This window comes from Stylophora pistillata, chromosome 14 (genome assembly GCF_964205215.1).
Source record: "Stylophora pistillata chromosome 14, jaStyPist1.2, whole genome shotgun sequence".
In the NCBI taxonomy this organism is placed as follows: Eukaryota; Metazoa; Cnidaria; class Anthozoa; order Scleractinia; family Pocilloporidae; genus Stylophora; species Stylophora pistillata.
Window position 1 is genome coordinate 17,237,379 of NC_142532.1, and position 17,528 is coordinate 17,254,906.

Sequence of the window (17,528 nt, forward strand, 5' to 3'; positions counted from 1 at the left end):
TCTGATAGATGTACTCGGGTAGAGTGCCATGCTTTGCCATCGTCGTCTCTTGGCGCACTGTTCGCTGTCGTACTGCAGCTCCATAAGCCGAAGACCAATCCCGCATAATGTCGCAGTTTGGTTTCGACAACTTCATAAGGTGATGCAAAGTTTGACTTAATCTTTTCAAAGTATATCACTTTATATTCTCTCAGCTTTAATTTATTGAAATACGGTGTACCATGTAAATATAAGAACGTCCTAAGAACGTTTTCAGCCTCAAATCGTAAAAAGATAGCTCCAGCTCTAAAAATTTGACATTCTTATGCATAATAAAAGAGTGTATCACGAAGGTAAACCAACATGGCGGCTCCATATCTGGGCCCTCCCTGGAGGTACATCCTGGGGAATTATTCCACGCACTCCTTCAGGACTCTTGAACTTGGACCAGATCAATTCCGAGGAAAAATGAAAAGTGTGGGCTTAAAAGGCTAAAAATAAAAATAGGTTCGACTTCCCTGATCTCCTACCAGTTTAAATGCGACAGCTGATAAATTAAAATAACTCCCTAAGCCATTCGGTTTTGAGAGCTGATGCCATTTCTCAACTTACTAATTTGTTTGTTTGTTTCTTTGTTTTGTTTTGTCTTTTTTTCATTTTTCAAATAAACGAGGGTGGACCTCGTCATGAAACACCCTCGTGAATTATTGATTACGTTATGACCCTACTTCAGAACTATTCAGCTCGTTAAGACTTCCCACTATCAGTTTCCCGTCACACGAAAAGGAGTGGTTCAGGATCTACTTTGCCTAGCCAGATCCTAGCATGGTCAATTGAATTCAGTGTACATGAGGAAGCTTTGTTTGGTAGCAATCATTCTCATATGTGCACGCTGGTTCTGTACAGGGCCTAACTTTGTCGAATCTCGCTAGAAAAGCGTGTTTTCAAAAACGGAAAGTTTTGACGCACAATAACGGTGAATGACGTCAGGCTGCTCTCGACAGACAGGCGGGCATCACCAGGTGAATTGGCGCCAAACGATCTTTAATTTCTCAATAAGGAAGACGAAAAGAAAAACGGAAAACGAAAAGTTAACCGCAACAGGCCTGTAAACCGTGTCCAGCCGGTTTTTATTGCCCTCCAGAGGCAACTGGTCCCGTTGAATGTCCAATAGGGACATACCAGCCAAACATTAACCAGACATCTAAATATGTCTGTAAACAATGTACAGCCGGTTTTTATTACCCACCAGGAAGAAGTGGTCCTATTCGATGTCCTCAAGGAACATACCAGCCAAACATTAGCCAGACATCTGAAGAGGCGTGTAAACCTTGTCCTTTCTTTACTAACTCATCAAAGAATTTAGGCCGTGTTCGACCAATTTTAGATGAAGCCGACTGTCCGGGAGAAGATCCAAGTAAAGGTACTGGCTCCACAAATTAATGTTAGAGAGAAGAATTTGCCCTACTTGCTTTTCTGAGTCTGTTTCAAAAAAGGGATCCGTAACCTCCTCAAACATTCAGATAAACAACTGAGACTATAACCTCTGCATGTTTGTGCCTCGGTCTTTTTTATTGGCCTTTCAACCATAATTGTATCTCGTGATTTGAATTTCATATATATTTCTATATTTTTTTTTTACATGTGTAATTTAAATTACTCATTTCCTTTTCCATCTTTTGACCAGAGATTACAGCATCAACAGATGTCACCAAGATTGCCATAGGAACGGCTATTGGTGTGGTTATCATCTTAGTCTTAGTTTGTCCATTGTTATTTATCGCAAAAAAGAAGCGTTTGCTGTGGTTCTCTTCCTTGGAACAAAGACATGATCCAGAGTATTACACGTGCCAGCCAATATTAAATGGAGATACAGAAAATGCTGAAGGTGCTGAGGTTTTGAAAACGTTGCCAGAAATAGGTATTTAATCAGTTAATTTTATTTTGCAATGTTTAACTTAATTACAATAAATTATCTTACTCATACCCAGTTGGCCCCGGTTATTCAAAGAGTGTATAGCGGCGCTCGTCCACCGCTAGCTGGACCACACAAAATCCACTGATAACAACGTACCGCACCAAATTTCTTTGGAAACGCCTCCTTCTTTATTATTGTATTATACCGTGAAACTAAAAATTGATTTAAGAAATTAGGGACATGGAAATAGAGAAATGCTTCAGGTAAATCAAACTTACATTATTGCCGCATCTGGCAAGAGTTGATATCGATTGAACTTTCCCTTCCTTTCCTTAACTAATTTCTTTCCTTACGAGCACGAGTGCTTGCCAAAAACTGATCAAAAGGGCCTTTTATCAAACAAGAGCGCGTGACGAGCCACCTAGTGTGACTTAAAGATTATTAACCAAATCAAACAATGAACAGAAACTCGTACTGTACGGTGCTGCACAAATCTGGTTAGGTGGAAAAGGAGAAGTGTGAAAGTGAGGAGTGTGGAAAATGAGGTGTGTGGAAAATGAGGAGTGTGGAAAATGAGGAGTGTGGAAAATGAGGGGTGTGGAAATTGGGGAGGGTGGTAAATATGGAGTGTGGAAAATGTGGAGTGTGGAAAATGTGGAGTGTGGAAAATGTGGAGTGTGGAAAATGTGTAGTGTGGAAAATGAGGAGTGTGGAAAATGAGGAGTGTGGAAAATGAAGAGTGTGGAAAATGAGGAGTGTGGAAAATGAGGAGTGTGGAAAATGCGGAGTGTGGAAAGTGCGGAGTGTGGAAAATGTAGAGTGTGAAAAACGTAGAGTGTGTGAAATGAGGAGTGTGGAAAACGAGGAGTGTGGAAAATATGGAGTGTGGAAAATGTGGAGTGTGGAAAAATGTGTAATTTTATAAGAGAACTAGTGGGCAGCACACAGCAACTTGTCTTATAGTATTGGGTTTATTAATCCACCGGTTTTAACTTCATCAGGATAAAATACATAGGAACTTACTTTATACTACACCTTATCAGAATATGTCACGTTCCAAGTTTGGGTGTGAACAACAAAACACCCACAAGAATAGCCACAGGATATGATTAAAATCCTGTGCTAGAAGGTGCTTTTGGGGCTTCACGGTTTTAACGTTAAAAACAAAAAGGTAAATGGTAAACAAAAGAATCAAACGAGTGAAACGTTACTCTCAGTATGTTGTAGCTGAAGCATAGCATTTTTTCACTTTTTTCGAGTGTGAAAAACGCGGAGTGTAGAGTGTATATAAAATAAAAGGACATAAAAATATATACATGCATAAAAAATTATCTTACCAGGGTAATACTGTTATTGTCTGCAAGCAAAATATCAACCTCGCGCTGATGTTGTTTTCTTTGGCTAGTTAGCCGTGAATATTATGAATTGACAGAAAGCGTCTGGAAAATATTTTTGGTCACGTTCGAAAAGGTGTTACCGTTAACACCTAAATGGTGCAAATCTTGCAAAATACGTTACTTGTAAGCCATGGGTAGATTCAATTGAATTTGCATATTCACAGGTGAGTACAAGTTCGCATTGATCTCCACGTGGTCCACACTGTCCACGTGTTTTCGCGTTGATTTTTTTATTACCCATTTTATTCTTGCTTTACACTCACGTGACCAACTCCTTGACAACGGTTACGGTCCGCCATCTTTGAGTACAGCTTTGCCTAACAACCAACTATTCAAACGCAACTCAAATTCGGAAAGAGCTTTTCAGTTGTTTTTGCGATGGTTCTCTGCTTAATGATCAATTGCCATAATCGCACTGGCCGAGATAAAGATATCAAGTTCTATGTTGTGCCATCGATTATCAAAAATCAAGGCGAAAAGGCCGAAGAATTGTCTATCGAACGGCGAACAAGATGGCTTTCCGCCATTAGCCGTGACAAACTTTCCGAGTCAGTCTTGCGACATGATCGCGTCTGTAGTCGCCACTTCGTATCAGGAAAGCCTGCAGCAAGTTGGGATAAATACAACGTTGATTGGGTGCCCACTTTGAATCTTGGACATTCAAAGAAACAGCGAGACGACGAGCGACAACTTCGAGATACTGAAAGAGCCGAAAGAGGGAAATTGCGACGTAAACGACAACACGAAGAAACACTTCAAGCCTCTGCTGCCAAAATACTCAAGTTAGATGAGCCAGGTGAACAAGTAAAAGACATTTTTGCGAACAGTTCTCTGAACGAAAATGTTGAGGATGTTGCTCAGTAGCCACTTTGAAACGTTGAGTGTGGCCGACGTAGAAGCCAATAAAAATGAAACCGTAAAATGTGATCAAGCTGAATCAAGCACTCAGACAGACGAGTTTGAATATTTGTTCAGCTCAAAATGCTCTTGCAAAGCACCTTTTGACGCTGATGATATGACAGATGACGAAAAAGTAAGGTTTTACACTGGTCTTACCGAAGCTAAAACTCTCCAACTTGTTTTCGAGCATGTCTCACCCTTTGTTACGCGTAAATCGAAATCTCTCTCTAAATTCCAAGAGATGGTCATGTCACTGATGAAAAATCGAATTAACGTCCCATATCAAGATCTTTCATACCGTTTTGGAGTATCAGTGTCAACGGTCTACAGAATTTATACTACCTGGATGGAAGTTATGGATGCTCGACTCTCACCATTGATTTACTGGCCAGAGCGACATGAACTATGGCACACAATGCCCAAATGTTTTCAATCTGCATTTGGAAATAGAACCACAGTAATTATCGACTGCTTTGAGATTTTCATTGAGCGCCCTACGAATCTTCTTGCAAGGGCACAGACATTTTCATCCTACAAGCACCACAACACCATCAAGGTACTCATTGGTATCACCCCCCAAGGGACAATTTCATTCTTGTCAAATGCTTGGGGAGGCAGAACCTCTGACAAATATTTAACTGAAAATTGTGGTCTGCTGAATAAGCTTCTTCCTGGAGATATGGTAATGGCAGATAGGGGATTTACTGTTGAAGAAAGTGTGGCTTTTAAAAGAGCTGAACTGGTGATACCTGCTTTTACTAAAGGAAAAACACAACTAGACCCTATCGACGTAGAAAAGACAAGGGAAATTGCCCATGTCAGAATTCACGTTGAGAGAGTGATTGGGCTTCTACGCAGAAAGTATACCATTTTGGAGGGAATTCTTCCAACAGACTTTTTATCCACTAGTTCTAAGGATCAATCTCCATTGATTGATCAGATTCTAAGGGTTTCAGCTGCACTTACAAACTTATGTCCCCCAATTGTACCATTTGACTGATCATCGATGAACATTTAGGAAATTAGTTTACCTGTGTGGGTACGTAATCAGATCAATATCAATATTATCTAGAAATATTTATCATATATGTAACTATTCATGAAACGTTTAGGTCAAGTAGAATATAATAGAATGGCAGTTATATTTATAATGTTATTATGATTGCTTGGAGATACAGATTTTATTTTCTCAGGAAAAAAGATCTCACAAGTGGTGAGTTTTCATCTAGGGTGGTTATTTGTCCCAAGCTATACCATATTTCCCTTGAACTTGACAGTAAATTTAAACAATTTTAGAATATTTATACTATATACTTTTCTCCAAGTCTCTTGCTTAGGTCTAAGAATTCACAACTACTAAAAACAGTAACTTCTGGGTATGCTATTTGTCTGACCAATCTGTGCCATAGTTACATTCAATTTTACATTTTAAATCAGTCTGATTTCAGAAACATCTTATTTGAAAATCGTAAAAAGCAAACAGTACATAGTGAGACATGATGAGATTACTAATTGATTAATCCAATTAATTGCTATTTCACTATTTTCCAATTAATGATGGTTTTTCACCATTTTTGAGTACGGCAACATTTCTGAAAGCAGATGCATTTGTTTAAGTCTTGCTACTTATGTCTCAGAATAACTGAAAATCTGAAGCTTTAATGATTTAATTGCAATCAAAAACTAGGGAACATTGTAATAACTCCATCTTTAAGACACTGAAGCAGGTGTGGCTGCATTCTTGTTATGTCAAAAGTAAAGTCTTCTGGTTTGTAACCATGCACTAAGCAGGCTGCAAATGCAATGGCAAAAACGCCACAGTCACTCCCATTAAGCTGCTGTTGTACAGGAACATTAGTTATTCCTGTAAAGCTGTCTGCCATCATGTTCTCAACCTGCTCCCTGACTTCCATTTCTATGATATCATGGTACAGGCTATCATAAAGTCTAACCTCTCCAGGCTGACATCCAATTGAGCCAATGCACACCCAGTGAAAACTACCCGTGTGCAGAATTTGTACAAACTCACTAGTAATAATACTGAAGTTTCTACATGGGCCCTATGTTGTTCTTTGGAACCCTTCAATTAAAGGATTGACTTTCTTAAGGCATATCTGTGCTTGCTGGATGATTGTACAATCAAGATAGCCATTACTGGACATTATGATCTCAAAATGTTCTTGAGTTAAATCACCAAGAGGTGCCAATTTATCAGTGTTCCCTTTGGTTTCTTTAATGATCTCAGCCTCATCATCACTTGAATTTTGACTATCATCAATTATTGGAGAAACTACATGATTAACTGGCTCAGATTGCTGTGAAGTACCTGGAGCACAAGTGGTAGGTTGGTGATTAGATGCCTTGTAAACATCTGTTTTGGTACCTGTGACTAAGGGTTGAAAATCACTGAGAGGTGCCAATTTGTCAATGTTCTCTTTGGTTTCTTTAATGATCTCAGGCTCATCATCACTTGAATCTTGACGATCATCAATTATTGGAGAAACTGCATGATTAACTGGCTGAAGTTGCTGAGAAGTACAAGTGGTAGGTTGCTTATTGGGTGTCTTGTAAACATCTGTTTTAGTGCCTGAGACTGCAGGCTGATAATTTCCATTAACTTTGCAGCTGCTACACATCCAGTTAGTTTGCCAATTGTTAGGCATTCTTTTGTAATGCAAACAATCAAGGTGGAAAAATTGTCCATTCTTACATTCATTATTGTGACACTTGATTAGTCTGTCAGTCCTTGTTGCCTTTTTGCCACAGATGCAAACACTAGTGCGACTCAATGCTTTTTCATCGTTAGAATTATTATTGCACACCTTGCTACCCCTCTTTGGCTTTTGGAATTTAGGAAGTAGACAGCAAGTTGGGCAATACCATGTTTTAGGAATTGCCTCAGTAATACGCAAACAAGAATAATGAAATTTCTTGATATTGCAATCTTTATTGCTGCATTCAAGAACTCTTTCATCCAATTTCTTTCGACAGTAGCAAATCCCATCTGGGTCAATAGTGCAGGCAATACCAGGTAAATGTTGTTTTCTGGTGTACCATCTTGATGTCAGCTCAGGTAATACACATATTCTCCAAGTCTGGGTTAACTTGGGAACAACAACATCCCAATGCTCTGGATTTGGCATTATTCTCTCTACAAAGATAATGGGACCAGATTCTGAGAAAGAACAAACTACAAAGTCACAATATTTGCATTCTGTGATGAGCAGTTGTTGTTGTACCTGGAAATAATATTGATGGTCCCTCTTCAATTGTAGCTCTCCATCAACTAGTTGAAGACAAGATGATTTCTTTTGAAAGTAACTATCAAAGTCACCATTCTTCAGGCTAAAGGGGCACTTGACCTCTCCACACCCATCACCGCAACAAGAACAAGTAACCAAAAAGTCAGGAGTTGCGTGCAGCCATGGTCTGCTTTTGTCGATAAACATTCCACACTTGGACACATTAAAATCTTTATGCTTCCCTGATACTGCTTTTGTGTAGGCATCAATAGCCTTGGCTTCATTTTTGTTCCCATACAAAGTTGCCTCAGTTGTCACTTTAAATAGCTGAGGATAACAAATGGTTTTCACCAATGATATCGATGGTTGTGCTGCAATTGTATGGAAAACGGTATGACTTTGGGACGCTCCAATTCTACCTGCTCGGTGAATAAAAAATGCAGATGTTCGTGACTGTTCTCGGGTGTCCTCCTCAATAGTTTCTATCTCTGCTTCCGAGAGAGATATGTCAATTTCAGAGCATTTAGTTAGCAAATCAACATAGTTCAACTTTAAGTTTTCAGGATCAAACAGGTCACTGAGGGTAGGAATCCGCCGGCTTTTCAACATAAAGCTATCAGCATAAGGTGAAATAAGACTAAGAATAACAGGCTTGTTTTTACATTCATTTAACTTGCGGAAAAGATCGCCAATTTCTTGGTCAGATGGTTTACACTCTGCTGATTTTGACGGCGCTTTGTTTTGGCTGGATTGGCTATCAACGTTGAACTGGCCTTCGTCGATTTTCTTGTCAAGTTCAACTTTCATTCGCCTAGCTGATCTAAAATCTATGTCCTTAACTTTGGAATAGGGCACTTCTTTCACGTACGTTGGTAACAACCAGGTACATTTGACCTGAGTGCAGGCAAGTTTTCCGTGTATTCGTGTCCACGCTTCGATATAAAATAATACACTTGCGATATGTGAACACGATTCTCCTAAACCAGCAAGACAATTAAAGCAATGAGCGGACGCAATTACTCCTTCTTTATTGGCAATGATCCATACTTTGATAGGTGGATCGTTCATTCTTTGCGATCGACGAACCTTACCAATGACAACAAACATATCTGCGATAACTCTTCCTTGAACGCTCGTTACAAACCCTGAGACCACTTGATTGTATGCCTCCAAACTTTTAAAGTTCTTAAACTGGTTTAGTGTGTAGTAGCTTGTTTCTAAAACAAGGTAAGATACAAGATCCCCGGCTTCTATCGGGGGAAGACATTCTGGATCGAAGTGTGAAGTATCGAGCGTAGAGGGATCGATGCCTATTACTGCAATTTTTTCCACATAACGGCATCGCACGTGGTTATCTAGGCCTTTTACATATTCAGTTAAGACGAGTGAGGATTTTTCTACTGTATTCTGTTCTTTTACAAGTGTGTTTTTGCTAGAATCGCTCAAAAAACTGTCCGACATTAAGTCAAAATACTAAGCACGTGAGGCGAGTTCACATATGCAAATGAGCTACCTGTACTCAAAGATGGCGGACAGTAAATCGATGACGTCATATGAAAAGCAAGAATACGGTGCTCTTTACATAGCTACAAAATAAAATGCAATGATCCATCTCTTTCTTAAAGAGCATGGACTGCTTGTTGTTATTGACTGTAATGTTTCACTCGTTTGATTGTTCGATTCTTTTGTTTACCTTTTTGCCTTCTTTTAAACTTGAAAAAGTAATTTACGGTTTAGTAGTGAAAACGCAATGATGCATCACCTTCAAGGAAATGGAGTGCTTGTTACTGTTGTTCATATCGTTAAAACCTACTCCTTACCCCACCCGAATGTAAGCGGTCAATTAAAGGCAAATCGGGTGTACCCCCACACTCCGCATTTTCCACACTCCATATTTTCCACACTCCTCGTTTTCCACACTCCTCGTTTTCCACACTCCTCGTTTTCCACACTCCTCGTTTTCCACACTCTACGTTTTTCACACTCTACATTTTCCACACTCCACACTTTCCGCGCTTTCCGCACTTTCCGCACTTTCCACACTCCCCATTTTCCACCTAACCCATAAATCTCTATCCGGTGGATAGCCTGGTGAGTTTTACTCTCTCTTACCGCTGGATAGCGTTATCCGTGCCCTTAATTTATACAAATGTACCCTGACGATTTAGCATCTGAAGAAAATACTAATTAAAAAATGCTATTTAGTATGTTATGTAACCCCAGCTCCCTTTCAGGTATTTACACGCTGAGTTAAATTTTAAAAAGTAGAGATTACGTTGTTATGGTGGTCATTTAGTTCTTTAGTATCCAATCGCTATGTAAACCTCCCCTCCCCTCCCCTCCCCTCCCTTTCCTTTTCAGTTACTGACATTTGATCAGCATGCTTTTTTTTCGTGAATTCAGCCATCCGTGCAAATTTGTCTCCCTTAATTTCAGTTTGTTAACTAGAATCTTATTCATTTTGCCTCACTGCATTTTTGTCACATCCTTACCTGGGTTGTTGCTTTGTTAAGTTTTTTTTTTCCATTTTTACTTATTTTTTCATTCTGTATTTTCCTTTATATTAGTGAGATATTCACTTCTTCCTTTGTGAGTGCATCAAAATGAATTTAAAAAGCTGTGGTTTAAGTATGTGTTGTGCATCTATCAAAAACGTGGTTGGAACATGACACATGGTTTGACTTTTTTCAGATTATGAAGCAAAGCATGATGTGTTTATATGCTACTGTTACAAAGATGTTGACTGGGCGAAAGAACTTCTTGCTGAGCTCGAAAAACGAGGATTCAAGTGTTGTATTGACTTTAAGAACTTCACTGTTGGAGAAACAATAGTGCAAAACACTGCTGAAGCAATTTGCTTCAGTAAAAAAACAATTGCAGTACTTTCTCCAGACTTCATTAAGAGTGATTGGTGTAAAGATGAGCTACACAAGGCGCTTTCCAGGGTGCGATATCATCAGGTTGTACCAGTTATGTACAAGCACTGTGAAATACCCTTTGCTCTTCGAGACACAACCTACCTGGATTGGGAAAACTGTAATGTGAAACCCTACTTCTGGGAACAGCTTGAAAAGGCTTTAAGGAAGCCAAATGGCGAGGCTTACCTAAGCAGACGACTTCAAAACGGAAATCAAACCTCGGAAGTCTCTGCCCGTGTATAGACCATGGCAGAGCCAGGTGGACACAAGTAGGACTTTTTTGTACATAGCATATGTTATGCAACTTGAACTAGCTATAGTGTCGTGTACTAACTTACAAAGTTTAAATTGTTGCTTAAATCATTTGGTCTGCGTATAAATAGGATTTTGCACCTTCTCCCTTGTTCAACAGAGAAGTAGAGGCAGGTTTCCCTAGTCAATAATTTCTTTAGAGATTAAGGTTTACAAGACCCCTTTTGAGAAATAGGCTTCATTGGAAGGGAGCTTTCTTGGAGTTCATGCGCATTGCTTGAAGAAATATTTAGTAATTTTTGAGAGTCCCCTATGCTGGAAACTGAAAAAAATTTCTTTATCACTGACAAGAAACTGCTCAATGAGTCGATGGCTTTTACGGCTAACGGTGAAAAATATCTTGGCCATTCTTCGGCTAACGGTTAATTTTCTTTCTATTACGTTACAGTTAACCAAATGTCAAAAACTAGCTCAAAGTATTTTGAGGGGGGCATTGGGGTCTCTTAGAAACCGCAAAACCGCAAAAAAATTCGATCAAAACCGAAAACCGCATGTAAAACCGTCTAAACCGATAAATCTGCACATCTCAGTTGTCAAAATCCTAATCGATATGAAACTGTGGTTACAAGTGGAGCAACATCGGTGTCGCGGCTATTCGAGATCAGCAGGGGCGTATAACTGCTGCTCAAATCGAAGAGAAACCGGAAGCCCAATATGAAAAATCGAAAAAGCACATCAGATACCAAATCTAAGTACCCGTCAAAATTTTTGACGAAAACCGAAAACCAAATGCTGAAAACGGAAAATCCACAGAACGCAACGAACAACAAAACCGAAAAACCGACGTCTTTTGGCACAGAAACCAAAAACCCGATCTAAAAAAAGGCCAAAACCGCAAACCCCAATGCCACCCTCTTGAAAAGTTAATTTGATCAATTGTTTTGTTCTAAAACAGATTTGTTCGCTCGCTTTTACCATTAGAGTCGAGCAACGACGTAGTTCCAAGGTGTTGTTGTGTTGATAGAGAGAAATTCTCTGTTTTTCTACTTTGGCCACACGACAAGACAAATAACAGTCGGAGATTTTGACACTTTTAAAATGATCGATTGCAGATGGAAAAAATTGTTATCATCATGATGGTAATTTTTTTTTACGACTAGCGGTTGATATTTTTCAATTTTTCGCTCCACGGCTGGATTTTATTTGCTGCTTTATGGCAACGGTTAAACCCATTGAGACCCTCTGGAACGAGTAGCCGGAAAACACAAACAGATTTCCAGTTATTTTTCTTGCCCAAAAATAATTAACAAGGGAAAGGTAGAAATAATGGCGCGCAAGCTGGAATCTATCTGTTCTTTGTCATTACACTTCAATCTTGCCCAGTTCATTCTTGAAAACCATAATATTGTTTCTTCTTCCTTCAAAATTCAATGTGCATGGCGCTTGCATCCCTTCTCCGTCACCCCGGTTCACAGCCTTTCCAGTAACTACTGCAAAATATTTTTGATCGAGTGTTTCTAGTCTTTTTGCTCAAAACCCCTATAACTTCAAACCCCGATAACTCGAAGTAAATTCAATTCCCCTTGGCAATTTGAGTTACCGGGGTTCAACTGTATCCGTATCATAGCGGTAAATATTGTATGAATTTGGAGCCCGCGAACACAGACAGATTTCCGGTTTTGGTTTTTTTTTTGTTAAAAAAACTCGCTGTTGCCGTTTAAGCAAAGAGTTTCTTTCAGTATGACTGACATTGATTCCACTAATGATTTTAGCCGCAAAAATGTTGTATTTCAACCAGTTTTAGTGTCATCGGAAGTCCTCCGAAGAGGCTAAGGCGCCAACCTTATCCATGAACTTGGGCGGAGAACTGTTAAATCTGCCGGAGATTAACTTTTGATTGCTTTGATTATGGTAATGTACAGTATCTTTTTTCCGAACTCTTTCTCGCAATCTGTATTCAGTTCGAAACCGTTCATCGACTTCTGCAGATCGATTAATCAAGTTGTAAAATTACGATTAGAATCGCGTAATTGAATAAACTCTCGCATTCGATTGGTTAACGAAGCGGGGTATTTTTAACGAGCGTGAAATTGCGAGTTGAAAACAAAGCTAGTGATAATAAATGTTTCGCATCTGAGCGCGAACTCAGGATAAAAACAAACAATTTTGATGGTGTTTCTTTTTTTATTATTATTATTTTTATTCAATTATGTGATTCAAGGAAAATCTATCACCTGACTCGTGAAAACCGAGATCACACTGTGCTTTAGTTCTACAGTCGACTCCCGATAACTCGAACGTCGCGCTAACTCGAACCAAAATCGATTTCCCATGGATTTCCGTCATACATTCACTGTAATTTTACCCTCGGTAACTCGAACCCTCGATAACTCGAAACTCCCGCTAACTCGAACCAATTTTCGTTTCCCTGCAGGTCATTTTCTATATAATTTTACCCTCGATAACTCGAACCACGTCTGTCGATACGTGACAAGTCAAAACACTGTTGTCCAAAACCTTAAATTTATTCTGAAGCAGCCGTGCGAATTGTTTCCTTTCTTTTACATTACCGTGACAAGACGTGTCAGTACAGTTCAAGTTCCGCTGGTTTTCACAAAGTGTTGCTTTCTAACTCCTTTTTAAATCGCATGAGGTTATCAGTACCAGTAACCCGACATTGGTCTCTTAAAAAAAAAAACCTGTACGGTTCGCAGTTACTGGACCTCTCCCCGCTGCATTCCTTTGTTATATTTTTGACATTACGTTACGTTCTGATTTATACAGTAATTTAGAGATGTATTGTCTTTTTTTTCACTCGGCTTCTCTATACTGTAATCAAATTTGATTACAGTCAAACTAAGTGAAGCGTACCCCTCAAGATTGCATTAATGAATTGATCATTTGGATATTGAACCCGCCAGTCGTTTCAAGAATGCAATAATGAATTGATTATTTGATTATTGAACCCGCTAGCCGTTTCACGAATGCAATAATGGATTGATTATTTGAATATTGAACCCGATAGCCGTGTCCGTTTTGAAAAGGCGCGAATCATTGTTCAAATCAGAAGTCCATTTCTGATGGGATTATGCGAACACGTGATGATGAAACGGAACCGTTTCATGGCGTCAGACGATGGCGTGAAAGGTGAGTTCGAGTGTTGTGTAGAACTTCTTGTAAATTAAATGTTGTAAATGGAATGTTATCGACAGCTTTTTTCGCCTATTTACATCTTGACGAACTTGTAGAAATTCTTGTGTGCATTCATGGTGGAAGAAAATAGTTTACAGGCGAAGCCATCGCAAGACTTTTATTTCGTAAATATTTGCGATCGACTGTTTTCGCAGTGTTTTTACAGTGCAGTTTGTTCATTTTCAGGATTCCTCGTCGAATAGAACAATCTTATTGGTCTAATCAGAAATGGACTTCTGATTTCAACAATGATCCGCGCCTTTTCAAAACGGATACGGCTATCGGGTTCAATATTCAAATAATCAATTCATTATTGCATTCGTGAAACGGCTAGTGGGTTCAATAATCAAATAATCAATTCATTATTGCATTCTTGAAACAACTGGCGGGTTCAATATCCAAATGATCAATTCATTAATGTAATCTTGAGGGGTACGCTTCACTTAGTTTGACTGTAAAATGTACACTGCATGTAAAGAAAATCATTTAACACCGTTTTTTCCCTTATTTCCGGTCATTTTTTCTCAAATCCCGATAACTCGAACTCCTGATAACTCGAACCTTTTTCAGTTTCCCTTGAAGGCTCGAGTTTCGGGAGTCCACTGTAAATCACAGAGGATAAAATTGAAACTGAAAATAATGACCCGGGGGTTTGAAAACTCACTTCGATTAAACGGAATCTTCAAGTTATCTGTGTTTCAAGAACTAGAAATCAATGGAATCGATGCTCTGTTTTGGGAGAAAGAAAATAGCCGACACTTACATTACAGCTTTTAAAAATATTTTGGAAGATGGGATAGAAATAAGTCTAAATACTTGATTTCGGTTGTTCAGAGGTTGAAAGCGCTATCGACCGAATACATCTTTATCCAGCGGATACGTGTTTACAAGACATACGACGCTATCCAGTGGGTAGCATTATCCAGCCTTTGAACAATCAGCCCCTGGATGTGAAAGCAGTTATCTGTATTAAAGGCTGATAGTTTCTAAAGAAAAGTTATCTGTATTATTGCGCTAAAATTATGGATTCGGACAAATTTACACCACACGGTAATTCTAGTAAACTTGCCCCGGAGACAAATTTTCGCAATACTGATCACCTTACGGTAAAACTTCGAAAACTTGTTTTCGTCAAACTAAAAGTCACATCAAATGTTCAATTTTTTTTTCTTCAATACAAGTTATCTCTCAGAACTTTCGAACATATGTTACTGTTGGAGAAATGAGGGCCGGTTATTTTATCAAAGTTTAGCAGTTGTCTTACAAAACCGCGTTCTAAACTGTCCTCAATTTAGGCGAACCTTTCATCTGAAAGTTTATATTTGTGAACAGTGTCAAGAGGGCCGAAAACTAACAGGTGGAAGGACATTTATTTTGTCACATCAACCCTCTTATCGAGAATACCTGAGGCCCATTGCCGTCGACAAACCGCGGTTTGGGTTAGACCTACCCTGCTGGCAGAGGCGTTTATTTGTTAACTTCCCCTGCGGTCCACGTACAAATAAAGTCCTCTGCGCTCGGCCTGTTAAATCTTCTTCGAGCATGCGCGGCCTGTTGCTTAGAAACAAATTAGTTCTCGGTAGTACTCGGCCAACTATATGGCTAAATAGGATGCGTGCGCCTAAAAACGTGTTTAAAACAGGTTCTGACCGGTTTTGCAAATCGGATTATCCACAAACTTGGATAATTCCCAGGCACATGCTCGAAGAAGATTTAACAGGCCGAGCGCAGTGGACTTTATCTTTACGTGAACCGTAGGGGAAGTTAACAAATAAACGCCTCTGCCAGCAGGGTAGGTTAGACCGTTTAAATAACCGACCCTGAAACTTCTAATTTATCCTGTTTCTGGAAATTGGCAAGCTGAGGCGAATCTCTACCTGTTTTCTTCGTACTTTGTTATGCTTCTGACCGTATTTTGCCAAAAGCTCGTGGAAAAGTAAAGGAAAGTATGGATGTTCTCCACTTATGTGAAAACAGTGAAAAAGTGTGCAGTGACAGGAACTCCCATCTCAACTCAACGGAAGTGGGCGTCACATTCAAAACAACCGTTAGGCCATATTGCTCGAGCGTGAAGTCAAGTAGTCTTGGTATCACTGGATAATGGCTAAGTGTTTTTTATTTTTCTCCCTTTATTCATCACCAAAGAATCTTAATTGAATACGAAAAAATCGCCAAGCTGCGTACAGCTTACGGCCCACTCTAACGACTAGCGCCGGAAAGAGATGGTGGGCGATAAATGGCGATTGCGGATGCTGACTATGCAGCTTAACCTCCGCCATTTTTCGCCCTCGTGATCGTTTTTTCGCCCGCCGCTGTCTCAGTCAAACTCAACTCTTTTAAGAGTTAATACTCTTGAACGCGCTCTTTTTATTGATTCCCCGATGAAAGCGTCGGGAGGTCGCCGAAACGTCGGAACATTACAACGTAATTATTACTTGGTGGAGTATTTTCTCATGCACCTATTTTTCTATTGTTTTTCTAGAAATAGTCAAATTTCACCCGAGGATTGCGAGGGATTGCGCTTCCTATTAGAGTTTTCGATTGACAACTATCGATTTATATTTGAGGTGGCTTCAACTATAAGCCTGGTATTTTCTAGGGTCACCTCGCCATACATTGAATTATCGATAAATTGTCCGTATATTAGGTAAAAAGGCGAATAATACATAAATTTGCATGTAAATTTCGAACACGTTTAACTTCTCTACCACTTTCTTGACAGTATTTTGATCACCGACAACTGTTACGATGTTTCAAGGCGTCTCAGTGAAGCTCTCCTCACTGTTTGTTACCAGAATTCATAGATCAATATACGCCCGCTGACCAATGCCTACGCATAGACGGTTTGCATTTAACTCCTGTCTCACGTATTTGTTATACTTTCGCTGTAAAACTCAGCTGGGTGTCTATTAAAAACAACTTCTATGATCCATCATGGGAAAGCCATCAATCGCACGATAGCGTGTTTGCTTTCATGTCGTGTTCTTGCGGGGCGCCATCCCGCGTTTGGCAACATTGTAGTCATTTCAAGTTACTACTAACTAGCAAAGTGGTGGCCCATACACATTTACGGTACTTAAAATTTTCGACGTCTCGGGAACAAAAAATCCACGACAAAATTATTTTTAATCATATTTTTAAACAGATCCTGTTTTGACGATTTGAAGGGACCACGTATTCGACAATTTTCTCCCGTAATGTGAAGAAAAGGTGAAGCCCTCTGGTGATTTCAGCCTGCTTTCAGGCGTTCCTTTGTTCAGGGGAAGCTCAATGGCTTTTTTATGGAAGCGCAATGGTATAGCGGCAGAAGAATCGGCGGTCAGGAATAAAGAAAGGCTTTGGGTATCGTTTTTCCCCTTATTTGTCGCCGTCACACTAGTTTCCAAATTAGATTTGCATGATTGGATCTCACCCCTCGAGGTGGTGTCCAGTCAGATTTTACTTTCATTTTATAGCTTTATGCAAAATCACGCGAGTTTGAATAATTGTCTTGTCGAAATAGTCAAATTCATTATTTTTACCCTATTTAAAAGTGTACGGACTGTGTACGCACAGCAGAATTCGACGTCATCATTTCCCGCTATTCCTTAAAGATGAATGATTAAAAATTTGCAAGGCTGTTTTGTTAAGAATTTTAACCAGTGCCTATTATCGAACGTTTTATTTAAGCCTATGATTCTTATCTGTGTAGTTACGCGATTAAGAGTTCAATCGAATTAAACCCTCCCTG

The 17,528-nt window shown here is 39.4% G+C and overlaps 2 protein-coding genes across 2 annotated transcripts; both read left to right on the top strand.

Moving 5' to 3' along the window:
• Positions 1-342: 342 nt before the first annotated feature.
• On the top strand, positions 343-12,689 carry LOC148716877 (uncharacterized). Its single transcript, XM_088744642.1, has 4 exons — positions 343-456; positions 1,084-1,402; positions 1,667-1,900; positions 10,128-12,689. The coding sequence occupies exons 1-4, from the start codon at positions 343-345 to the stop codon at positions 10,595-10,597; spliced, it is 1,137 nt and encodes a 378-aa protein (XP_088600768.1). The 3' UTR covers positions 10,598-12,689.
• LOC148716878 (uncharacterized) lies at positions 4,163-5,494 on the top strand. The gene has a single exon (XM_088745569.1). The coding sequence runs from the start codon at positions 4,310-4,312 to the stop codon at positions 5,192-5,194; it is 885 nt and encodes a 294-aa protein (XP_088601695.1). The 5' UTR covers positions 4,163-4,309; the 3' UTR covers positions 5,195-5,494.
• Positions 12,690-17,528: the final 4,839 nt, after the last annotated feature.